This window comes from Leptodactylus fuscus, chromosome 5 (genome assembly GCF_031893055.1).
Source record: "Leptodactylus fuscus isolate aLepFus1 chromosome 5, aLepFus1.hap2, whole genome shotgun sequence".
NCBI lineage: Eukaryota > Metazoa > Chordata > Amphibia > Anura > Leptodactylidae > Leptodactylus > Leptodactylus fuscus.
In genome coordinates, this window is record NC_134269.1 from 130565230 (window position 1) to 130592714 (window position 27485).

Here is a 27485-nt window from a genome sequence, read left to right on the forward strand (position 1 = left end):
GCTAATTACTGAATGCAGCTTAATAATCACCCCTAAAGTATCACTGTGGATGGAGGCCCTGAGGAGGCTATTATATGTTGAGGCAGTGTTTATATTTTTACGCATTGGACCAAGTTGACTGTCAGTGAATACATGCTGAAGGGAATCTGGAAGAAGCAAATTAAAGTTGGTGAGATGGATTACCTATTTCATTTTTTTTTTTTTTGTGGTATACTCCATTTACTTTTTAACTTTCATACTTACGTACTCCTTTTCTAGCATTGTTACAAGCATACTAATGTTATATAAAATGTAAAGCAACATTGGAAAAATCCACCTGAACATGAAAAATCCCGGTACCTAGTGAAACCACTGATTATTTAGTATGCTGTGCTATACATGTAAATATGTAAATATTATGTAAAAATTATGTAAATAAAGAGGTTCATTATCTTATCCTTTAATCTTTCACACTCACTCCTAGTGTTTTTATCCTTTTGTTCCGCACATAGACATACATACCTGTATTTTATTTATAACTCCCAGAGAATCATACCAGGTCTGCACAGCCCATGGAAACTGGCGTGTAACAGTCATACGTAAAACAATGCAGAATGAAATAGTGGTGAAAATCTTTCGGACAGTAATCCCATCTGTTAGTAAATGTGGAAGAATAGAAAGAAACACCACAAAGAATCCAGAGAAGAAGAAGGCTGAACTGTTGAAATATCTCACATAGGCAGCTTTTCTGGTAAGCTTCAGTTCAGTCCTGTGTAAAAGCAAACCAAGCTGTGAGTTTCAAGTCAACATTATTATATATACGAGTAGCCCCTTAAAGGGGTTGTAGCAACATTACAATTTATCACCTCTTCACAAGATGAGATCCCCTTACCTGGTGTGCAAAGAAAACAGTACAAAACATATAGTACTGCAGTGCAGAGGGCGCTACTAGCCAATGAGTGCATCAACCTCACTAATACAGGGGTTTACCACCAAAATAACCACATTGTTTTGCAGCTGTCTTTTTCAATAGGAACCAATACCAGACAAAAAAGAAAAACAATATTTTTCCTAGCTGATTTTTATGAGCAAACGGTCAATTTTCACATGAAATATTTATGAAGGGAACATGCTGTACCAGAAAAGGTGGGTAGGGAACTTCTGTGCTTGTCTGGAGGTACCATGATGTTAGATTGAGCTTTACTTTTTGAGGTAATAGCTATACAGTACAGGTACATAAATAAATACAAAGTTTCCAAAAATATACAGTGCAAGCAGTAACAACAGATCATTCAAACGCATGCGGCAGTGTGGGAAAACAGCTTTAAATTCATTGCAACATTGAGAAAACCACAGTAGTCAATGAGATAAAATATACACCTTGCTTACATGTTTGATACTCATAGCATATTAAAAATTATGCAAAGTACTTATGAAATTTCTTATCTACCTGATCTTGGTCCCATACCTCTCTCAATACTAATATATAGCATATTGCTTGGAGACAAAATTGTACCCAGTCAGAGCTTTCTTTTCCACAGTATTTTTATATGCTATTACTGAAACGTTAAGCAAGGTCTGTTTTTTAACCCCATTGGAGACAGTGGTATTTAATATGTTACAAAAGAGTGAAAGTTGTTTGATCGCTCTGCCATACTTCTTTGCTGGATGTATTGTTACTGCTTGTATCGTGGGAAGTCTAACTCACACTATTCAGTGTATGGGGTGGACATGTGAGAAACTTACACAGCAAGGGTGAGCTGACCTACTGGCTTCTAAAAATATACAGCACTCTAAACTCATAAACTTGTTATACTTGCATGTTTATGACTGATACAAAACTGTATATGTTACAACCTTAGCTATTAGCATAGTAATACAAATGCTTAACATTATATGTTACCATATGGTTAGAAATTAAAGGGATTCTATCATTAAAAAACAGGTCTTAAACTAAAAGCACGTAGGAATAGCCTTCATAAACACTATTCATCTCTTACCTTTATATGGAAGGTCTGTGCTGCCATTTTGGAATTTCTCTTATTTTTTTTTCTTTATGCTAAATGTGCTCAAAAAGCACAGGAGACCACCACAAAATGGTGACAGAACAAGTGCAGTCGGCTGTTCTATCGGCCCTTTTGCGGTGGTCTCCTGGATGCTAATTGTGCTCAGAAAAAACAGGGGGCGTTCATCCTATGCTCAACCCAGAAAGCACAGGGGACGTTCCATCGGCTATTTTGCGGTGGTCTCCTGTTAGAAGAGGAGGAGAATGGACGATGGAGCAGAAGAAAGGTGGCGCTGGATGGATGCTAATTGTGTTCAGAAAGCACAGGGGCGTCCCCCCTGTGCACTGAGCATAGCGTTGTCATCCTTCCAGCACCACCTTTCTTCTGTTCCTTAGTCCATTGTCCTCCTTTCCTAACAGGGGACCACCGCAAAATAGCCGATGGAACGTCCCCTGTGCTTTCTGGGTTGAGCATATGGTGAACGCCCCAGTTTTTCTGAGCACAATTAGCATCCAGCCGACGTGCTTTTAGTTTAAAACATGTTTTTAATTAGAGAATCCCTTTAAACACTGATATCAATGACCATTAGTGCACACTACACTTACTGTCTGAGCGTCTGAATTATTTTCTCCATTGCATCTTCCCAACAGTAGGCTTTTACTGACTGTATATTGTCAATGATTTCTGAAGTGATCACAAGCCGTTCATTGATCTTGCCTGCTCTTCTGTCTCTATAAGATATTGACACAAACAATAAAAAATGTAATATATGAATCCATAACTATACATACAATATTATATTAATCTACTATATCAATCTTACAAGTATGTCTCGTGATACATATACAGGTGCTGCAGCAAGCCATTCATCTACCTATAATAAGATGTTCATATGCAAACACCGAGGAGGAAGAGAGCTGCACTCAAGTATCCCTGACAGTGGTGGAGCCACACACCAACTGCAACAGTGGAAATACTTACTTTAGCAGTGTGCCAGTGTTTGAGTTGGGTGATACTGTATGTCACATGTACCATATTTGCAAGACATTCAGCTCAGAACTAGCACAAAGCTTTTGTGCTATATTTTAATGACAGTATAATTAATACATTAGAAAAGACAACAAGAACTTACCTATACTTCATCATCCGTCGGCCCAACCATGCCTGAAACAATGCCAGAATAACAAGGAAGCCCAGACCACAGAAAGCAGAGGCTTGGAGTAAGTCCCAAATGAGACCCATCAAAAGAATCACTTGAAGAGGAGCAATCCATACAAAGTGTGCCAGGGCCAAACCCTATGAAATATAGAGAGCTTAATGGAGTAACAGAATAAAGAATATAATGCCAATCTCTATACACAAATGTAAAGTTTACAAATCTGTCAGCAATTATTGCAATTTGTAGCTCTTTAATATCATTACTAGAGTCAAGATTACTAGGTCAGAGTAAAAATTGCAGGAGTTAGGCTGAGGTCCCACATAAATGCTGCGGTTTGGCCATAGAGAATCCCATCCACACATTGCAGAAAATACCCACAACAGGTGACACATTCCCTTTAAGTTGTATTAATATCCAAAACTTTTGCAATTGAGATAGACCTACACATATTTAGCTATCTTTATTCCACATGTTGCACCTGGATCCATGTGACTATACTAAAGGCTAGGATACCGTTGTACTTTAGTTTAACAGAATTGCTACATAAATACCAAAATGAACACATGACCAGTACCCCCGTGTGAATAAGGCCTAAGATTTCGGAAAAATATTATAAATGTGTAGAATATCAAATGGTAACAGCTCTAGTGTATGTTATCCTCCATCTCCTGTATTCCAAGCTACTGTCTGGTGCATTTTATATTTGTAACATAGTGTAGAATTTATGAGAACAATGTCAACATAAGATCAATGTTTCAATTAGCACTGAATATAGATGCAAGCGTAGAGCAGCACCAGCAATGTGTCTCTAAATTCCACACACTAGATACAATTGGTTCATGGTGTACAAGTCACAAGTTGCTCTTATAAAGGTCCTCTCAGTATTTGTACTTTGCAGCTTCATTTCCGTTTATAATTTTTTAATGTGGACACTAAAAAAGTATAAAACATGCTGCAAAGGCATTAGCTAATCTTTGAACGCATGTTTATTTATAGTATATGGAAACTGTGAAATAGAAATTAGGTCATTTATTTTTTATTACTAGAATCAATTAATATAACTGATTGGCTTCATTTAACAGCAGAAAGTTTTCTTCTACTTTAATTTTACTTTTACTTTAATTTTCTTTATTAAAACATTTAATATATAGAAAAATAAACAAATATACAATTAAAGAAAGCACCCCCCCCCAAAAAAAAAAAAAAAAAAATCTCCTCCCACCCACCATTATGAGACTAGTTTAAAAAAAAATATAAAAAACCCGAAAAACAACAGCCAGTAAAGGGGACGTTCACACTACCATTGGTAACCATCAGCAGTGTCCGTAGCTATTGTCTATTACATGATTTTAGCAATGGACAGTAGCTGAACCATCAGTAACCCATTAAAATTTCCATTCATTTCATTTATCCAAAACACAGTGGCTCAGTGGTCAGCACTGCAGCCGTGCAGCGCTGGAGTCCCGGTTTCAAATCCTTACAAGGACTACATCTGCAAGCAGTTTGTATGTTCTCCTGTGTTTGCGTTAATTTCCTCCCATACTCCAAAGACATACTGATAGGGAAAAAAAATGTACATTGTGCGCCTTGTATGGGGCTCACAATCTGCATACAAAAAAAAAAAGAAACCCGAGTCTCAAACTGTTTTATCTTGATTGATATTTGGTGATAAGTTATACCTAGTTATTGTAATACTTTTCTTTCTACTTTTTCTAGACAGATATTTGGTACCACTTCAAGTGACACCCTATCCCTCTTGCCTCTTCCCATCAGCTGTCCTTCCCCAGTTTTCTTGAAAATATTGGCCTTTCTTTTTACGTTTAATTGTCTTTTTTTATTTATAGGCTTTTCTTTTGTATACTGTTGCTCCTATCAATTGGCACAGTGTGCTACTAAAAAGAATACATGGTATAGAAATATATAAAAATATATAGAAATATATGGTATAGAAATTTTCTATTCTCTATGAAAATACAAGTTAAGCTTGTGATATTTTCCTGTTCATTCGTGAATAACATAACTATTTATTATGGCATTATATACAGTAGTATTAAACAGCAGAGACCCGGCACTAATGTCCGCGATCAGTGCCCTTGATAAGCGACCATATCCATAGGGGGTCTAATATTTTCAAATATAAAAAAAAAGTTAAGAGAATTAAAAAAAAAAAAAAAAGAATTAACAATTCAAATCACCACTCCTTTCCCAAAAATACATATAAAAGTTAAAAATAACAGTGAAATATATACACTTTAAGTATCCCTGTGTTCAAAAATGGACAATCTACGATTTTCTACAAATATTTTTCCTGTATGGTAAACGCTGTAGTAGCAAAAAAAAAGTGCTGAACCACCATTTATTTGCAGTTTCGCCTCTGCTAAAAATTTTAATAAAAAGTGATCAAAGGAAAAGACATTCCCCAAAGCAGTGATGCTAGGTTCACACTAGCGTTCGGGACTCCGTTCTATGGTTTCCTTCTTCTGCATTTAGAAGATGGAAACCTGTCAAATCAGGTCCAGCCGTGAGTGTTTTATGCTCTCCGCCGCAAAACCGTTTTTTAAAAATCGGACACAGAGTACTGCATGTCCGACTCTGTGTCTGGTTTGAAAAAAAAACAGTTTTGCGGCGGAGAGCATAAAACGCTCACCGCCGCTCACGGCCGGACATCTTTCAAACCCCTTCAAATGAATGGGTATGAAATAGTCCTGCAGGTTTCCGTCTCCTGCCTCTGTTTTGTGCAGGAAACGGAAACCTGCAGAACCGAGACCGGGCGCAGATGTGAACGAGCCCTGACTAAAACGTATACCTGGTCTGCAAATAAGATGTCATATGTATGTGGACACAGAAATATAAAAAAGTTACGGGTGTCAGGGTATGGCGACTTTTAGAAAAAATGTTTTTTGCAAAGTTTTAAGTTTGTTGAGGAATTAAAATGTAAATAAAACTACATGAATTTTGAATCCCTGGAATCATACTGAAACATATAATACAAGTGATATGTCAATATGGCCGCATAGTGAATGCTATAAAAAAAGCCTGTACAAAACTCGCACAAAAGGACTTTTTTCCAATTCCACCCCATTCAGAATTTTTTCCAGATTCCCAGTACATTAAACAAAACAAAAAATGATACCATTATGAAGAACAATTTATCCCGCAAACATGAAGTCCTCATATGGGTCAGTGAACAGAAAAAAAAAAAAAAAAAGTCATGGAGTTTGGAAGGTGGGGAGTCAAATCCAAAATCGAAAAATGTCACCTGCAGGAAGGGTTTATATAAGGTTTGTAATGAATATTATATTCAGATACATTCATTTTAAATCTTTAATCTCAGACTACATATCTTAATATAGCAAAACTGTAATATCTACTAGAAACAACAACTCTAAAACCAGACAGCAAGGAAACAGTATAATTTTCAATAACAAGTTTCACTAACTAGCAAATCCTATAACATGATGCATTAGCTGTTTCAATAAGTCTCACTCCACTTTTATTTGTGCACATTTGAGCCTGTTGGAGTTCTTATCACTTGGGCACTGTTTGATGGGTAATTATGCTGTGCCCTTAGTTACCATTGTTCCAGTCAACATAACATTCTAACATTACAAGCTGAATGAAACAGAACAGGATTACATGAAACAGAATGTATTATTGCATTTAACAAGTCACACTTGGCTTGGTTATAAAGTACTCATTGTGTAATAGGCATATATTAGATTGTCAGACATTGCGTGAGTGCTCAACTGTTTTCGTCAGCCCCCAATTTACTAAACTCAGTGGAAGGGCACATGCATGACTAGCGCTCTATTCATAAATCTCTGTATTATGATCTTACAGTAAGGAGATATAGTGAGCTTGGGACACTCATTCTAGTGATTTACTTGAGGTTTCAAGCAGTGGAGTCCCTAGTAGCAGTGTCAAACTGGACCCTTCAGTGGAATTATTTCTAGGGGTTGTCAGGGTCTGGGGTTGCTAGGTGGGGTAGCATAGACACACAAGTCCAGTTTCTAGAGTAACAGAAATCCAAAAGCCAGTAGAATCATTCAGGACACAGCTCCAAAAATATGACCTTTCTCTTTGGCTCTCCAGCCAAACTCTGCCAAAGTGTTACTGCTGGAGGAGGGACTCTCTGGAGGGGGGGAGACTCTCTGGAGGGGGGGTGGAATGAAAGGTCCCACTACCAATCCTAACTGCCATTCCTAAAAATCCAGCCCAGTAACTGGAACTTTGAAATAACCCTCAGCAGACAACAGTTATCTGTGGAGAAATGTTCTTTCTGGAGTTTTCTCATCTCACCCACCTGAGTAGTCTGGGTGAGATGTACACCCTCTCCATTACCTGACCAGCCATCGGCTTACAGGGTCTATCACTCACAGCCAAAACCCCTGCAGATCAACTGTACCAAGAAAGCACAGCGACAGGTAGTAATATGTCTGGAGCCAAGCTGCTCATCCACCGTACAATGCACACCGGTGCACTACCTAAACCCACCGCTACACTCTGTACGGCAAGCAAGCAGCATGGCTCCTGAAACCATTACCTGTCCTGAAAAAGCTGATATGCAGAGGTCCTGGCTGTCAGACCCTGTAGATGTAATATTGATGGCCTATCCTAAGAACAAGCCATCAATATTACAAAGGTGAATAAACCCTTTAAAGAGGTTGTCCAGGAAATTGAGCAACCCATGTGTCAGAACGAAGAGGTGTAAAAAAAAAAAAAAAAAAGAAAAACATACTCCCCTGCCCCAGTGCCTGTCCATTCAGTCTTGTGCCAAAGCCTTCTTGCTGGGAATCCTGCACCTCATGTGACCGATGAGACCAATTAGGTACAGGAGGTACCGGATTTCCAAAAATGAGGCACTGCCATGAGACCGAACAGACACTGGTGAGGCCAATGAGGTACTGGGACAGGTGAGTATGATTTTATTTATTTTTTTAATTTTACACATCTCTGGCCACCACAGAGGTTGCTCCAATTTATGGACAACCTCTTCAAAGGTGTTGTTTGGGCCTAATTTTTTTTATGGCCACCCATACTGGGGACCTGTGATGGGGCCATTATATTGAGGCGTGGCAGTGATAGGAGCTAATATCCTGTGGGGTGATACATTAGGGGGGAATATTAAAGGGGTTGTTCAGGACTCATTTTAATTATAGCCACTGTATAGTGGTCATGTGAAGGCACTGCAGCTCAGCTCCCACTGACTTCAATAAGTGCTGGGATGAAGTGAAGGTGCTCTCTACTTTGATTGAATTTTCTGCTTGCGGCCCAGTATTGTGTATAGGATGAGGGCTAGAAGTGGCTCCATACAGCTGATGGGATATCCTGAGGATAGCCTGAAGAGAGTAAAGCCAGGAACAAATCTCTTTACTGTTCATCCTAATGCCACACAAACACTTTATTGTTCCCCCCAGGACATTATCCCCCATCACTGCTTCCACAAAATGTAATGGCTCCATCACCTTTCCCTATACAGTATGGGGGACCAGTGAAGAAACCACTATATGGGGGGGGGGACTAGTAAAGTGGCCAGCATGTAGGGTGGGAGAAATAGTGAAGGAGCTACAGTATGGGGGAGAATAGTGAAGGGGTCACTGTATGGGGCATACAGTGGCCCCTTGAATGGTCCCCTTTACAACAGTATTAGCTCATTATTTACCTGTCTGCTCCCCAGTCTCACTTTTTCTTGTTTTGGGCATATAACATCACAAAAGAGCGATGTCTTACCTGTCTGGAGAGCAGACAGGTAAGTATTGGTACTCAGCATGCAGGCCACAGACTTAATGTGGCCTGTGGCCTACATGTCGAAGCATGTGACTTCCTAATTTACTAGTAGCAGAAACAGATTGGGAAGCCCCTTCTTCCTGCTTCTGCAATTTAGTTGTATTTTTAACAGCTGCATCGGCAGAACTGCAGAGAACAAGCTGCATTTACTTACCTATCCCTGCTCCTGGTCACAAATTCCCCTTCCCTTTTAAGCCTTCAATGGGCCCTGTGCACCACACATCATGTCATGGTGACATAATGTGCGGTACATAGGGGCTTCCTGGAGACTGCAGTGAGCAGGAGTGGGGATAGGTAAGTTAATAGGGGCCATTCCCGGACATACGTTACCTAGTAAAAAAGCAGTGAGGATCCTACTGTGGATACTGTAGGTGGTAAATGTGGGAAAACACCTGCAGGGGAAAAAAAAATACAAATTCTGCTACAGATATTTAATGTTTTGACCGTACTGGTCAAAATCAAATGAATCAAAAATTTATACCCAATCAAGTCAAAAAGTGAACTAAATGTTGTGCTTTAAAATGCATGTAAAGACACTTACACTGTATTAGAAAAAAGGTCTAGTCTTTTGGTGCTAAATATAGAGCCAATTGAAAACCAGCTACTTACAAAAGAGCTGTCAATAAAATAGTTGTTAGCATTATATTTAGTATTATATTTAGTGGTATTGGTCTAGTCATAGTTCCTTGAATGCTGTTAAGTGTCCAGTGCTAACACTACTAAAAGACTGCACAGAACATGTCTTCATCCACAGCTACAGATGCTACCAATCTGAGAACTACATGCTAAGGAGCCAATAGAAGATGTGGCCCAAAGTCACTAGTTGGAAACGCTGCTAAGGTCTTATTTCATGTTTCCTTTTTTCACATTTACTTTGGTAATCTGTATCCTTTTATCAGCAATGGTAAGGTAAATACTACGGATTAATACAAGGAAATAAATATTGAAAGCATTTGATAAGACCTGATAATTTAATGCTTTTATGATTTAGATAAAAATAAATAAATCATATATCGCTATATACTTTTGGTAACAATTATTACCTTGCTGGTATAATATTAAGTAATCTAAATATCTTCTGTAATGATTTATGAACTATCTATAGCGTAAAGTATTCAAGAGAAGCTTTTGTTTCTGTCACGTATGGGCTATGCTAGAGTAATGTGGGTAGGGCTGTCAGGGGTCAATTCCACTCATTCAATCTTGCATTCACCCTTTACTTAGGCTACAAACTGAGAGTAAATGACACCTCTAAACAGTCCTCATATCTCAAATACACTCCGCCACAACCTATTGTATTCAGAATCAGGATCAATAGGAATGCCGGACACGAGTTATTGCTCCCAGCAGTCCGATGCAAGCACACTTCAAAAAGGTAATGGGTTCATAGAGCAAACACAAAGTATAATTAAATTTAATGATATAATACTCAAAGGGTTCAGTGCTATATATGAAAAAGATTAGAGATAACAAGACAAATAAATAGTTTTAAAATAACTGGGAAAACAAACAGAATAAACTTAATAACCTAAAGTCCTTTTAGTTCCATGGAGCTTGGAGGATCTTTTCTGATGAACTGGGCACATCCAGCCAGCGCCGCACCTCCCATGAGGCGACCTGAAGCGACCGCTTCAGGCGGCGCTATGCCAGGGCCCCAGGGAGGGCGGCATTTTTGCTTACCTAAACCAGTCTAGGACAAGCTGTCCTGGATTGGCTTAGCACCAAGCGGTGGATTGGGGAGAATGCTGGAGAAGCGCTGCTCCAGGGGCCTCCCCTCACGTCCCAGGGTCCTCTCCCTGCCTGCTCTCTGCCTGTGAACACCGCTAAGCCCCGCCCCCTTCACTTCATTCCTCCCCTTCGCTCTTCCCCCTCCTCCGGGGGGGGCGGATTTCTGTCGTTCGCCTCGGGCACCGAAAGGGGCAGGTTCACCCCTGCATCCAGCTTTGTCGCTGGCACCAAAAAGTGCCAAAAATCCCAAGGTATTCCCAATCCTTTGTAAGGCAAATCACCTAGCTTGTCCTTAACCATGCCTCCTGCCAGAGTGCTCTACTCCTCCTACTCCCTGAGGTGAGGGATGAGTTAATTCATCTGCTCCTGGAAAAGTTAGGGCATTAATTGTTCTTTCTCCATCTTGGAAAGCCGTATCCCTGGTGGCCTCTGTGGTTAACTGCAGTCACAACTTCCCTCCTCTCTTAGGTGAGAGTGAGTATGGCAGTGACATAGCATTGATAACCCATGAAGCTGCCTGGCCTTTATTACTTCAAAGAACTTGCTGCCAGACTCGGTAATAAAACAGCAGGAAGTCTGGTCCTGTGCTCACAGGAAGGAAAGACCTCACTCTTCACCAGTCCCAAGAATTAACCGCAACACAGATACCAATGTAGTATATTGATGACACATGTATAAACACTATATTGACTAATGATGTATACACTGAACAATATAATCTAGTACTGATACATATCAAGTGAGCTTCATGCATCAGTTGCCATTGTTTTAAATCTTTATCTCCTTTAATCTCTTCTCATGCCCCTTGTCAATTTTATGGCCCTCCATTGAACCTTTTCTAACTCTATGACATCCTTCCTATGTCCAGAACTGAACTGAATAATCCAGATGGGCATGCATCAGTGATTTATAAAATGATAATATTATATCCGCGTCCCGTGAGTCAATAATACAATAGTATAAATATAAAATAATACGAGAAAGTATCCTGCTGGCCTTAGAAGCAACAGATTGGCATAGCATGATGTAATTTAATCTATGATCTACAAGTACACCCAGGTCATTCCCTACCTTTGACTCTCCCAGCTTTACTCTCTCTAGGACATATATTGCACACAGATTGTTTTTATCTAGAATAAGGAAGGACAAGGGGTAGGCAGTCACGACATCCTGTTGGTTCAGTGGTAACTGCTAATAGACATCATATACAGCCAATATAACAAAGAAAAAGGATGAACAAACTATTCCCATCATTATTTACATACGGTGATTGCCTAAGAGAATGTTAGACGTGGTAGAGAACAACAGAACGACTGTATTGCTGTTGTGAAATACTACCTGTATGTTAGTGGGTCAGAGAGTTGTGGACCATAAAAGACATAATCCACCATACATCATGGAGAGTATTTCTAGTGACATGGGACATTACAGGTTGACATTTTTATGACAATTCATAAATCTGCAGTTTGCGTACAATTTACCCTTATCAATTCACCCAAAACAACAGAGTACATCATTATCATCCATGTAAATTGTCAGTAACTGGTTCAATGACGTTCTTAGGGAAGAGGAAACTGTAGATAAACTTACCGTAGTAAATATGTTAAAATGCTGAACTGTTCTTTTGTAGTCTGTATAGTCTGCAGTATGGAACACAGATAATCTGCCATACTATTCCCCAGGCTGTTATATTTCATATTATACAATAAGTAGTCAGCTGACATCTAAATTTTCAGCATGAGTGTTGTATGAATCAACATCCAAATCATTCTATTCAGAGAAAATTCTAGGCATGTGTATTGAAACTCATAGAAACAAGTACTGGCACTATGTATAAACTATACTGCTCAATCCACTCCTATCTGTAGCTCACAAAACCGCAGCAAATTCTGCAACAAACAAAATGTTGCATTTCTGTAATGTGCGACCTGAGTCTGAAGTTATGAAGTCATTCTGACATAATTTTTGCCTTTGGCATGTACATCCTGTTGTCCTATGAAGAACCAAGTACATGGGGAAACACGCCAGGACTTTTTTCTTGTGTACATAGGATTTTTGTGGGGAATATGTGATACTTTTGGACTATTCACCTCAGTGTGTTGTGGCATATGCAAGATAATACCCTTCTTGTATCATACGGCCATCCTCATTTATGTGATAGTTGCTTATTATGCCTATTGTTATCATTTAAGTGTCACAATCTGAGGCTATATTAGGATTGTATCAGGACATGATTGTTTCTCCACCTATGTGTTTTATTATAACCCCAGTGATTCACTGCATTTCTACGTGAATATTTGGCCACACTAGTATAATGCACTGCATGACTTGATTTTTTAATTTTAAAATGAAACACATTTTATAGAAAATAAATAAAACTGCTTTTAAGACTTGCATATAGAAATAACCTGCTGTTATTCTCCATGGTTTACAATTAATACTACTAGGCAAGAAGGAAACAGTGGCAATGTTTTTCTCCAGCAGCTGTGTTTAATATTTATTGTCATATTTAGCCATGATTTTCCCAAAATAAAGAGGCTGAATAGAAAAGGAGACGAACCTCAAGGTTATAAAGAAGAAACAAAAGTATCCACACTTGCAGTTACTACAAGGTAAATGGTAAACGAGTCTTTACTTTGCATTTTGTGTTTTTATCCCAGGCTAGATTCAGACAAACCAGTTTCACCCATGAAACTCAGTCTATGTGTCCACCATATTTCACTAATTAAATTAGATTAAGTTAGTTAATTGATTGGTGTTCCACTTACACCAGCGGCCAGGGACAAAATAGCCACATCGAGATACATCATGTGTCACCCATAATGTGGCTAAATGAGCAGCAATCATTTTTGTTACTGGCAGAAAATCTGCCTATGTAAAGAGAATCTTACTTACTAAATAGACGCAACGTGATATCTTACCTCATCAAATTTGTTAAGGTTGTTTGAGAGAAGGCTTACAAGTTGTCCAGTGCTTATTTTATCTAATACTTTGCTTGATAGTTTTAAGGTCTGTAGGAACAAAAAGGCAAAATAAATATAGATTTTTTTGTAACCAAAGAAGGTAAGGAATATATGAATGTAATTATATGCTATACATAAGCAAATGATGGGGAATAAAGGATTCTTACTTTTTTATAAATTAAACTGAACATTGCTATCCTCATTTGCATTCCTATATGATGGAGGCCAAATATGGCAGGGTGTAGAAGCAGCATTCGCACAGCAAATAACAGAGACAGGCCAATTGCTAAGTAATAAGCTATGGATCGTTCATGAGTGTTACTTTCATCATAGGATGCTATGATTCTTCCAAGAAGAAGTGGTTGCACAGCTTTGGTGACTTCCTGAGAACAAAGTTGATAAGAAGTGCATTATTAATATTATCTTTTTCATATTCACACCATATTAGTTAATATTCACTAAATTAGATAACATGAGGTAGTTCTTCATTATGAGTTATAAGTAATTGTTTTCCTGAGATAAAGCATACAGACATTGCAAGAAGGTTATGCCATTGTATAGGAGAGTAAGATGATATACTCTCTGTTGTAGCTACTCTCTGGCCGTCATTTTCTGGTTCTTGTTCTACTGCCCAGTTTTACTTAATGACTTTCATTTATGGAAAGATGAGTTGGATGGTGGCCAGTAGACAACTTGCTCAGTGACTCAGTTACATGACTCCTTCCTGTAGAAGAATGGAACATGCTTAAAGTGGTACTCAAGCCTGGTATAGAAGACTCATGGCCTTTATGGTATATATGTTGTAGAGTACAGTATTCTAGGACTTAGCATGTCATTGTTTAATGTGTCTGATTGTTGACAGCCACCTCCTGATCCTGAATATATCTAGTATACTTGATAATCCCATTCCCCTCATGGCCAATGAGCATAGTCAGTGTCAGACCATGGTTCCATAGACGTACCTAACATAATAGTTTTGAGGACCCATTCTTAATCTGTCAAAAAGATCTATGCATATTTACTTTTAATAGTAAGTGTATCAACCAATAAGAAACAGCTGTAAAGGTTAGTTCCATATGAGGTTGTCTATTGTAGATTTTTTGGAGGCCCATTATGGTGTCAGAGCCGGAGCCTAAAGGATCCTATAGTACTTTATTGCTTCCCTACACACTGAATCTCCCAGAAGTAAAATATATACAGTACATATATTCAACATCACATCCTTTGTCTTCCTGTTTGTCATATATATATATATATATATATATATATATATATATATATATATATATGACAAACAGGAAGACAAAGGATGTGATGTTGAATATAGACAACTGCCTATAGTGCTCTGTTGTAGTATTGGAGCAATGCCTATTATTAAATCCTGTGGTATACAGTATAGTGATGAAAATAATTGCAAATGTCAAAAGTTGGTAGAAAAAAAATACTTGGCTAGCGAGTCATTGATAGCATGTTTCAGTACATTAACAAATAGACATCAAAAATGTCAATAGTTTGATCCTGTACAGACTCATAAATACTGTACGATGCACAGATATCTATATATTTAGAATCTTCTTACCCCAAGATATAGTAGGATACCATAGAAAAGAAATTTCCAGAAAAAACAACGTTTCAGTGCATTGATTAATTTGGGATTGGTCTTTGAGGTTGCCAATTCCCTGTCCCATTCTCTGAAAGAAAGCACAAAACAAGATAGTTATCTATCAAATGCCGCCGTTTGCACTTGTAACATTCCTCCTTATTTCCAGGTATTTCCAGGGAAACTCATTAAGGTCAAGTCAAGATGGCAATAAAAATAAAGCTTTGGAATACCAGAGCATCTATTATTCATGACCAGGAAAACATAAGTGCTGGGACAGTTCATTCATGTGTTTGACAGATTTAGGTACCTGACTATATATCTCATGGTAGGGAGTTAATTCATGTAAAGGTCACATTCTATGCCTAAAAAACTGCCAACCATCTGACGACCAATGCAAAATAATAGACAAATAAAGTTTTTGGAGTTCATCCAGTACTCAGCGACATGGAAACAAAGACAGACTATTCTAACTGGTAACAATACAGACAATACTGACTTGTTGACAGAATAACATCTTATCTATCCATGTAGACATGAGGCAAATCAGAACTTTTCTTACGTTCTTATTGTGACTATGTTTCTCAATGTGAAACATCTTTATATTGTGACAGATGGCATAAACTAGCACATAGTTCCAGATGATATAGATAAAGGAAGCAGCATTCCTCAAACCTGTCAGCACATACAGTACCTTAGGTAAAATGTACGGGAAAGCTAGAAAAACATGTGTGCCCAAAAATATCTGTAAACAGTACGTGCAAAAAAATATGTGCACACTCAGGAAGAGTCTTTATGAGACAACTAACTATATGTGCATTATATGGGTAATAAAGGGAGTACAGTTGAGGGACCCTTTCACATTGTGTTAAAATTTGGGGTAAGTTAGGTTTGACCAAAAGTTGGATTTGGTCAGAACCAGAAGTGTAAATTTCCCTGCCTTAGGTATTTTTCACGGAAAGTACCAACCATGTTCATTTGCAAGTGGTGTGATCCGCTGTTCAAGTCCATTCATTTTTTTAGTTTATGTTTCTAAATTTTTAATGTCTAAGGGTCCTTGAAAAACAGATGAATTTCATTTCTGACCCTGATAGCCTAATGCTGATCACCCGGCTTAAGAATAGGCAAACATATTTATTTATATGGTTTATCTCTATGTATGTGTGTATGTGTATGTATTCTGAATGAAGAAAGGGGAGAAAGTCACAGTCATACATAGTGTGAATCTCACTTCCGTTCAGCGCGCGTAAAGCCTACCATTGATTTCAATGTGTTACGCGCACTAAACGGAACCCATTGAAGTCAATGGGATTCTGTTTTGCAGCACTGATTCTGACATGAGTTTACGTGTCAGAATCAACGTCGCGTTACATCGTGTGAATGACCCCTAACACCCATCATGGTCATTGCTACATGGATTCTTGTCTTTGGTGGCTTCTCCCAATGATGGTAGACTCAGGCATAGGCATCTATTTCAAATTTTGGCATTAAGTTCTGCATTGTTCCCCTAAATAGTGACAGGAATAAACCACAACTTCTTATGACGGTATGACATTTAATCTGGCAATTGCATGGGTTTATATCTTCTGAAAGCCCTACCCTCTCAGGGTTAAAGTTTTAAGGGGTCAGGACTAACAGGAAAGTAGCAGGAAGCACCACTTTGTTTTTGTCATGTGGTCTCATCCCTCCGATGGCAGGACACTTCCCCCTCAAGGTAATATTTGTGTTACTCTCATGATTGCCCTGCCTCTTATGACAGTTAGGCCTGGTTCACATCTGTGTTTGTTATTCCGTTTGGGGAGTTTGCTTGAGGACCCCCCAAACGGAATACCAAATATATTAAAAAGTAGTTAGTTAAGAAACCACGCGGACTCCATAGACTGTAATGAGGTCCATGTGTTTTCCACACGGTGTCCGCACAAATTATGTGGAAAGAAAAGTGCTGCTTGCAGTACCATTTGAGGTGGTGTGACTTACAGGACAGTAACCCATGTGATCAGCAGATGGGACCCCATGCCATCACAGGAAGGTCTTCCTGGTTCCTGACAGAGGAACATGGGACAACTTAAAGCCAAAACTTGTAGACTCATTTGGGTAAAATACTTTTAGAATTTATTTTTTTTGAGTTGGCATCCCCTTTAAAAATTACTAAATTGCTCATCTAGGTACCTTTCAAGTCGTTCAGACAGATTATCTGCAGAGTCCTCAGTAGGAATTTGATAAATATCTGACAATTCCAATCGCTGCCTGTATCCTTTCTTTAAAATTGGCTTAGTCCAACTGGAATGAAACAAAATTTTGAAATGTTTTCATGTCATGAAAATGCCTAAAACAGTCATTGGTTCTGTTGACAATGTCATCAAACACAGTTAAACATTCATGGATTTTATAATACAAGATAAGATATATAGACTTAGTTTACATTTAGGACTGTTATATATGTTAGAAAGTTTCATGCGTACTCTTTACAACAATCTTTCTATGTATATGATTTGTAGCATGCAATTCCCTAACTGTTCCCTTTTTTTAAATGTGCAGAAGGTAGATTGTAATACATATGAGTTAATGATGAGAAGAATATGCTGTTGATATTGTTCAACAGCATCATCAATAACAGAATCCTCACCTTCCTCACACAACACGGGGTCCTCAGCAAGAGCCTAGCAGGGTTCATGCCAAACCACCGCACCACAGACCATATCTACACCCCGCACAGCCTCATCAAGACCCATGTCCACAACACCAGAAGAGGCAAGATATTTGCCTGTTTTGTGGACTTTAAGAAGGCATTCAACTCAGTATGGCACCCAGGTCTGCTCCTAAAACTCCTAGAGAGTGAAATAGGAGGAAGAACGTATGATGTCATCAAGAGCTCCTACATCGGAAACCAATGCAGTGTGAAAGTGAATGGGAAAAGGACAGTATACTTCCAACAGGCCCGAGGGGTCAGACAAGGCTGTAGCCTGAGCCCAACGCTCTTCAACATCTACATCAATGAACTGGCTACAGTCCTGGAGGCCTCACTAACAGCAGGCATTACCCTGAATGACCGTAAAATGAAGTTCCTGCTATACGCCACCAACCTCCTACTCTTGTCCCCAACTGAGAAAGACCTCCAAGAAAGCCTGTCAGTGCTGGGAAAATTCAGCACCACATAGGCTCTACCCATCAACCAGAAGAAGACCAAAGTCATGGTATTTCAGAAGAAGGGCCACAACAAAGCCCCCACCCCACCATTCACACTGAATGGCTCCACACTGGAGAAAACCAACAGCTACACCTACCTGGGGCTGGAGCTCAGCCAATCAGGAAGCCTCAAAACAGCAATAGAAACCCTGAAAGCAAAAGCCTGCAGAACCTTCTACGCCATCAGAAGACAACTGTACCACCTCAAACCACCAGTGAGGGTCTGGCTGAAGATATTTGATGCAGTCATCGCTCCGATCCTTCTCTATGGCTGCGAGGTTTGGGGCCCAGCGACCTACTCAGACCAGCCAAAGTGGGATTCCCCATACTCACCAAAACCCTCACGCCCCAAACAAGAACGACGAGACCCTAAGGACAAACCCCCAACCCACGAACCCCGTGCCAACCCCCCTCCACCACCCCAACCTCCTTCTTGCTTTGGCAACACCAAATGTTTTATTCTTTGGTAACGCTAATAAAGATCATTTGTAACTTGTATCTTGTTGTATATTAAAGTTATCAAGCCCATCAGCTGATAGCCAAAGAAAGCCACAGGGTGGATGCTTGTACATAGGTTACTGATAGTTCAGTTTATTAATAGGGTGAGAGATTGTCCTTCAGAAAATATATGTTTTTTATGGAAATAATAAAAATATTGATGTGTATTCGGTTTAGGTTAAATTTCAAGCACTTCCAGTCTGACTGTTATCTCTGTATCCACAGTCAGTCACTGAATAGGACCACCCTGTAGACTCCTAATCCTCTAGGCTCAGGTGTTTAAAGGAATAAATTTAAGTGAAATTTATCAACCCATTTACAACTGTTTTCTGGCGTAGGTGGGTGATAATGTGGTGCATCTTTGGCATACAATCTTTCCTTGCATCAAAAATACACCACATATACCATTCTATGTGTCGCTCAACACAATTGGCGAATGTAGGCAGAGTGGGGCAAAATTTGTGGCAGATTGGGGTGAAGATGCCTTGACTCCACATATTTCATATAACTCATGCCAGAAAACAGGAGTCATAGGAAATGTATAACAGTTACTAAATGGTGTAGATTTCCATTTTGGCACATGGGTGTGTGCCTGATTTATTAAAAAGCAGGATCCCCTTGATAATTCAGGCATGCCTGGCACCAGTCGGGCCTTTATTAAGACTAGGAAACAGTCTTACTAAATTCCCCTCATTATACCGAATCTTTTCCAACAAAATTATATTTCAATCTGCTCAGCCGCTCCACATTGTATTGCGAAAATATATACTTCTTAGGTAGTGGTGAACTGTGTACTAACATGGAGCAGTGAATGGATTTTGTTGTAGTGCATAGATCCTAATACTCTTATGTTCAGCAGATTGATTACTTCATTACTTTATTTTAAGCATCACGTTACAGCTACACAATGACATTCACACAATAACTTTTAATCAATGCATACCATTTCCTATGAGCTGTGTCAGTTGTGAAACAACTTTCATCAGCACAGGCAGATTTCAACACTGCTCAACAGTGTACAAGACAATATCATCTGAAACCCAATGAAGTTTATAGTAGAACAGGTTTATGAGTGAAGAAATAATGAAATGCACGTATGGAAATAAACTAACCAATAGGAAAGATTTTTGACAATGTAAAAGCTAGAAGGAAATAATTGAGCAATTTTGGAAAAAACTGTGAACTGTAAATAAAAAACTAAAAATACCCAGTGCCCCAGTGGTATTCCTTGAAAAGGATGAGATGAATACAATGTCAGCTCCTACCCGGACACCCACGCAATGGGCGGTGAGAAGCTGCCTTTTTGGAACCAATAAAAGAATAATTTATTTTATTTTTGGCTTCCTTTGGACTCCATTCAGTGGCGCTCCTAATACATTCCATTTTTTTCTATTTACCTACTACTGTGAACTGTAAACAGACATCTTAGGCTTTATTCACACAACCATGTACTTTGGCAGTGTGCTAGTTGTGTTTTTCACAAGTCGTATACTGACCCATTTGTCTCTATGCCCCCATACTCATGCCCTTGCATTATCAGTGAAGCTGGGGCAAAACTCAAGACAATTCTGTGGGCCCGGGCAGCACATTCATATTGCATGTAGCCTAATGTAGAGTAAATAATGTCTGCTTATGGGGTGGTATTTTGGACATCATTTTAGTTTCTTTACTGTATGTAACCTATATTTTAGTATCTATCTAGTCAATTTTTAAATCAATATATATATTTTTTTTTTACTAAGCCTGAATATAGTCTCAATTATGGTCTAGAGAAGTATATAGATCTTTGCAGGCTTCAGAACAAAAATCCAAAGGTGTTATGTGCCAATCAAGAATATAAGTTTAAAAGTTTGTATTAAAAAATGTGTATCAGTGCCGATGGAGGAGCTGGGGTGTATGTTGGGGAAGGTTGTTGCCTACAAAAGAAATCTAAAACATACCGGGTACTTAGCTTTTCAGTTTAGACACTTACCTCTGAATATGTGTTCCGACATCAGAAACGCGTTGTATATGTCAGGAATAGGATTATACTGAACGTTGGGGAGTGATTGTGTCTCTGTGAGGTCTTTTTTTGAGAAGACTATACACTGTCCCTACGGTGGGGAGTAACTGCTGGATGGCTTGGCTCTGTCACTAGCAAGCAGGCTTTACTAGAATTCAGATAAAGCGCCCCTGCGCACTTGTGTTACTGTTTTTAAATGGGGCTAGGGAGTGACCTATTGTAGTGGAATTGCTATCTAGGAATTAAGCATTAATGGGACATTGATGGTTTCTGACATTAATAAATGCTTTTTTGTCCTATGGGGTCTTGAACTGGATAAGGCATGGGATAAATTAGTTGTTCTCTCTACTAAGGTGTTCTGTTATTTGAGGTTAATAGTTTTATTGTGAATTTAAATAAAGTTATATTCTTTTAGTACTTCCTGATATTAGTGAGTGACCCTCCTAATTAACTTATAGGACTGAAATCCACTTGTATTTCTCATTGTCAATATGTGAAATACTTACTGTATAATAGGTAATCCTGTATTCACCTTACTGACCAAATACAATGCAGGTACAGCAATGTACAGTCCAGGATCTGTGCATCACCCATTTATTTCACTGATCCATTCATATCAATAGGTAAAGTCCTTGAAAACAATCCTGATAGTCCAATCCGCAAAAAAATAGTGCATATTCTATTTTCACACATCTCAGGTGCCACACAGCCATACTATGTATGAATAAGCTCTTACTCTGGTGGTTTGTGTTCTAAATAATGTACTCTATACTTCAGGTACTGTATAATAATCTGATGTGATGGCCATCACATGGCCATTTTGAGAACACATTGATTTCATTGTGTTTATTCACAGTTCCATCGTGAACTACTTTTCTGTCTGCATGTTCCATGCAGAGACAGTGTGGAAAGCACACGGACCCCATTATAGTCTATGGGGTCCATGTGCTTTCTTTGTACACCGCTTGCCAATGCGTTCGGTAGTCCTTTTGGGTGGGGTTCCCCATGCAGACTCCCCTGAACGGATTACTGAAGCAGATGTGAATGAGGCCTAATTCTTAGGCTAGATTCACAGAGTGGAACTCTCACAACGGATCCACTGCAAAAATTCTGCTACCCACTCATTTCAATGGGAAGCAGCTGCTTCAATTGCTTGACATTTAAAGTAAGTTCACACAGGGTTTCTTGGACTGGATTTTGATGCCGCCTCAGAATCTGGTCCACAAAACTTCTAGCCGCAACTGGATGCCACTGCAGTGCACCGGCATCCAGTGGTGGCATTCCGCTCCGGATTGGGCCCAAATGAATGGGCCTAGTCAGGAGGGAGTGTCACGCCGTGGACTCTGTGGCAGATTCTGCCGCAGAATCCGTGGCAAGAAAGGGCAGCTCACTTATTTTTTCCACAAGCGGCATAAAACTGCTAGCGGAAAAAAAGAAGCCATGGCTCCCATTGAAGTTAATGGGAGGTGTTTTTTGGAGCTGGATTCTGAGATGGATTCCGTATCAAAATCCAATCCAAAAAAACCTGTATGAAGTAACCCTTACAAAACTCACTAGATAAACAGGAGCTGAAAACTTCAACCTTGGCTTACTTTCTGTCAGAAGTTTTTTTTTACACTATTTTGGCGCATTGTGGTGCATTTAAACCACGATCCCTTTTTCTGACAATCCACAACCACGTCAAGCATGTCAGAAAATTCTAGCCCAAATACGCCAGAGATGCACCACACAACGCCTCACAGTAACGGACATTAACAATGGTGTGTGAACCCAGACTTACTCAGTGCCCCTAACACCTGTGCACCTGGACTGGGAAGAAGAGTCACTGTACAAATAGGCAGCGGTCTTGGAAAGCTGGGTGGCAATTCCAAGGGGGCTACAATGGGGCTATTTTGGTTGTTACACAGCTTTTCCAGATATCACTCATACAATGAATATAACACTACAAGCCCTAATGACTGTATTTCTGTTTTCACACTGCCCAGCTAGGACATACCATTAATGAAGGTCACTGAAGTGTATAGGTCAATGCCATAAGTATGGGGTAACTCAGATAAACAATACAGTCAGGTCTTTACATAATTATGAGATCAAAGTAAAAAATCTTGTGGTACGAGGGTCATTTCAAGAAGAGCGTCATACTGCCCCAGGGTATACTCTAATGCTACCCAGGGATAATACTGTTGACGTTGACAGTTCCCATTGAATGAAAGGGATCACATACATGTACAGATCAGTGCTGACCTAGAGTGACCTAGGACCTAGAAGAAGAAGAGGTGGAGTACAGCATTTGGCAACATCCAATATACCCATAGATATTGAATGTCAGCAACAGTATTAATATGATGGTGTTAGACAAGTAAGAGAAATAAATAAATCATTGAAACAGGGAGGGCCTTGGTTCCCCCATTCTAATGATCATTGGGGATCCAAGCGGTGAAAATCCCTACAATCAGCAGTAGATAAGTGATAAGTGTTTATTGGGAGATAACTCCTGTTAGAGGTTGTATTATAATATAGATCTGTGTGTATAGCCAGCTGTCATACATTACTTTCTTGCACAATGACTACATTGGTATATTTCACAACACTTTTCCCGTCCAGGCACAGATAATCCCTTCACTCCTCAAGGAGGCTGAGCAGTACATTGACACTGTTTAGTGTATATCCTTGAGGATTAACCTGCTCTTATTTCTGACACAACAGTGTGCATCTTTTCATGGTGCTGAAATGACTTATTGCCCATAAACTACGTTAAGGCTGATGCAAATGAGGTGAAAATGCAGCAGAAAAAAAACACAGCTTTTTACAATCACTGCAATGTGGATGCAAATCTAGCAAATTCCATTAACATCCTGTGGAAAAATATGTGCAGCAGATATGGTGCAATCTCCAAAAACATTGTGGTTTTGGAAATTGCAGTATATCCATTATACTTAAGGAAATGCCGGTGGTTATAATGGAAGAAGTAAGTTTGCAAAGGAAATGTCTGTGAACTTTCTTTGAAAAGCGCTCTGGGAAAAACTGCAACGTGTTGCTGCCACATCGCATTTTTGCTGCAGCCCGCTACGTGGGGCCTTAGCCTAAATGGGGTGTCTGGTTAAACAAACCCATTTTAATAACCCTCCTAGTGAATCTTTTTTTTTTTTAATTCAAAGTTCTCCTAGTGAATTCTGACACAGGACTTCTCTGTTCAGGATCCTCAGATCTTGACCAGATTGCAGACTGATTATAAAGAGTGTCTTGTCCTGTATAACAAATACAACCACTCATGTGAATGGAAAGAGTATATTGCTTAATATTCCCTGTGGTGTAATGGATCTTTGATTACACATCTTTCATTATTTTATTAGACAAGATCTACGGCTTGAGTTGATCTGTGGCTAGAATGTTTGCTCCTCAAGGTCAGGGATGGTTAATAGCTCATATATTGTAAGTCAGTCTAAGAGGGGGTATGATGCAATACTTTTATGGTAGGCACTAGAGACTGAACACACTTGGTCATGAAGGATCATGATCTAATATATTAAATATATGGTATCTAACAAATATCAGTTGTGGTATGCACTTACACCTGAGGGACTTTTTATACAGATCTCATATTTTACTTTTTGTCTTGTGGGTGACTTTGGTTGAGTTCACACAGAGTTTTTTGTTCAGGAATCTGCCTCAAAATCAGCCTCCAAAAAAGTCTTCCAATAGAGTTCTATTGGGAGGCTTTTTTTTGGAGGCTGATTTTGAAGGCAGATTCCTGACCAAATTCCTGACCAAAAAATCAGTGTGAACTCAGCCTTAATGTATCTCTGAAAGAAAAATTGCAAGGAAACCACCAGATTCAGTAGCTATGCAACAAAACTCTCGTAGACCTCAATAATTAAAGATTGCAAGTTCAAGCCCCCTGCAGGTGGGGGACTAATAAAATAGTTCTTGAAATAAAAATAAAGAAAAACAGATTATACATACCTGCCTCCAAAAACACCCAGACTACAAGCATATAACTAAAAAGTACATCTGGGTTGGCAAAAAAAGACACCTTGCATTCCCGTAAACGGAAATATAAATTTCTTATGGGTGTCTTTGGCTGGTACAGTGAACACCAAAAAAAAAAAAAAAAAAAAAAAAAAAAAGCTCGAAAGAATATCATACACAGTTTTTCTCCAGTTCCACTCCATTCGGAATTTTTTTCCCCAGCTTCCCAGTACATCATACATTATATTAAATGCTACTATTACAAAGTACAATATGTCCCGCAAAAATTAAGCCATAACATGGCTCTGTGAATAGAGAAATAAAGAAATTATGGTTTTGAAGGCAGTGAGTCAAAAATGAAAATTGAAAAATGCCTGAGGTGGGAAGGGGCTCGCAAGAGCTTACAATCTATGAGGTAGAGGGGGCGACACAAGAGGTAGCAGGGGCGGCATTGATAATACAGTGGTCAGACAATTTTGTAATAGAGGTTACAGTCATTACACAAACATAAAACTTTATGAGCCATCACCAGTCGTGTCCTTTAACATGTGGATGGTGCCTGGAGGGTTTGTTTTAGGGATTCTAATTACAGTACAGAAGGGTTTACATTAAGAATTGTGATAGACCTGTCTGAAAAGATGTGTCTTTAGTTTGTGCTTGAAGCTGTAGAAATTGTGAGTTAATCTGATTGTCTGGGATAGAGCACCTAGAGAAGTGGTGCAACTCAGGAGAAGTCTTGTATAAGAGCTTGGGAAGTTCTGATAATAGAGGATGTAAGTGTTATTGAGTGGGTCATTGTAAGGGTCATTGAGAACGTAGAGCATGGGTTGGGCAGTAGACAGAGGTGAGGGTGGAAATGTATGGAGGTTCAGCATTATGGAGAGCCTTGTGGATGAGGGCGATAACTTTATATTGTATTCTGTAATGAATAGGAAGCCAATGTAGTGACTGGCACAGACCGGAGGCATCGCTGTAGTGTCTAGACTGATATTCAATATTCTCTCTTGTCCACAACATTCCTGAGCAACAAGCATAGTACATTTTGGTGTCTGATGTGCTATTTAGGCTCTGTAATGTCAGAAGGGCAGTGTCAGTTAGAGGGCTGTGATTCAGAGCTCCAATCAGAGGCAGCCAGTGTCAGAGCTCAGAATCACATCCCTTGTCTGCTTCTGCCTGACACTGCCCTCCTGACAGTACAGAGCCTAAGGGCTCGTTCACATCTGTGCCCCCGGTCTCCGTTTTGGAGGTTTCCTGCCCGAAAATGGACAGGAGACGGAAACCTGCAGTAATTTTTCAAACCCATTCATTTGAATGGGTTTGGAAAGTGTCTGGCCGTGAGCATTCTGTGCTCTCCACAGCAAAACCATTTTTTTTAACCGGACACAAAGTCAGACATGCAGGACTTTGTGTCCGGTTAAAAAAAAAAAGGTTTTGCAGCAGAGAGCACAAAACGCTCACCGGCGCTCACGGCCGGACACAGTCTGCCAGGTTTCCGTCTTCTGTCTCAGAAGACGGAAACCTGAAAACGTAGATCGGTCGCTGGTGTGAACCCAGCGTAAGTAGCATAACAAGCACCATAAATAACAGAACTGGTGAGGCTAGTGAGGTTGGGAAAAAAAATCCAGTTGTGCCAGAATCAGTGGAGCTGGACCATTAACAGAAGCTAAGAACCGGAGTTGGTGGAGGTGATGAAAGGCCTGCCTTAACATTACTTGCTAAAGGATCCATAAGTCTAATGCCATGGATGGGATCAACTTGTTTCCAGACAAAGTAGGGAATTATAAAAATAGATAAGTTAACATCCTAATACTGGCCAAACACAAGTCATTACAAATTATCATTACCGAAAGTCCTGTTTACACAAACTGTAATAAATGTACACAATCTTAATGCATAATGTAACTCAGGCTAAGGCTCCACATAGTGAAACAAAGTTAAAAAAACGCTCCATTAAAAACATGGAGGAAATTAATTATGATTTTTTTTCTGCAGCCTTTGGGTGCATTCACACTGAGTAAACGCTAGCTTATTCTGAACGTAAAACACGTTCAGAATAAGCGGCGTCTAAAGCAGCTCCATTCATTTCTATGGGAGCGGGGATACGAGCGCTCCCCATAGAAATGAATGGGCTGCTTCTTTCACTCCGTGCAGTCCCATTGAAGTGAATGGGGAGTGCCGGCGTGTACGCTCCGGCATGAGCAGAGCTTGCCGTATACGCCGGCACTCCCCATTCACTTCAATGGGACTGCACGGAGTGAAAGAAGCAGCCCATTCATTTCTATGGGGAGCGCTCGTATCCCCGCTCCCATAGAAATGAATGGAGCTGCTTTAGACGCCGCTTATTCTGAACGTGTTTTACGTTCAGAATAAGCTAGCGTTTACTCAGTGTGAATGCACCCTTTCTCGGGTTTTCGCTGAGTTTTTCCCAGAAGATTTTCCTCCCTAATTAAACTTACAGGGAAAACACCAGTCTTTCCACAGGCAAAACTGACATGCTGCGATTTTCAAAAACACAGGTGTTTTTGATGACACTGCTTTTCTGCAGTGGATTCTTTGCTGCAATATGTGGATGGGATTAGCCAGAAACTCATTCACTGTGCAGGTACTA

The 27485-nt window shown here is 39.5% G+C and overlaps 1 protein-coding gene across 1 annotated transcript in view; it reads right to left on the bottom strand.

Moving 5' to 3' along the window:
* The window catches only part of CFTR (CF transmembrane conductance regulator), a 125883-nt gene that overhangs the window by 74609 nt on the left and 23789 nt on the right, over positions 1–27485 (bottom strand). The window contains exons 2-8 of the mRNA XM_075274207.1: positions 17392–17502; positions 15202–15313; positions 13790–14005; positions 13581–13670; positions 3118–3281; positions 2591–2716; positions 502–748 (exon numbers count right to left, since the gene is read on the bottom strand). Coding sequence (XP_075130308.1) covers positions 502–748; positions 2591–2716; positions 3118–3281; positions 13581–13670; positions 13790–14005; positions 15202–15313; positions 17392–17502 — 1066 coding nt within the window. The remainder of the gene's footprint in view (positions 1–501; positions 749–2590; positions 2717–3117; positions 3282–13580; positions 13671–13789; positions 14006–15201; positions 15314–17391; positions 17503–27485) is intronic.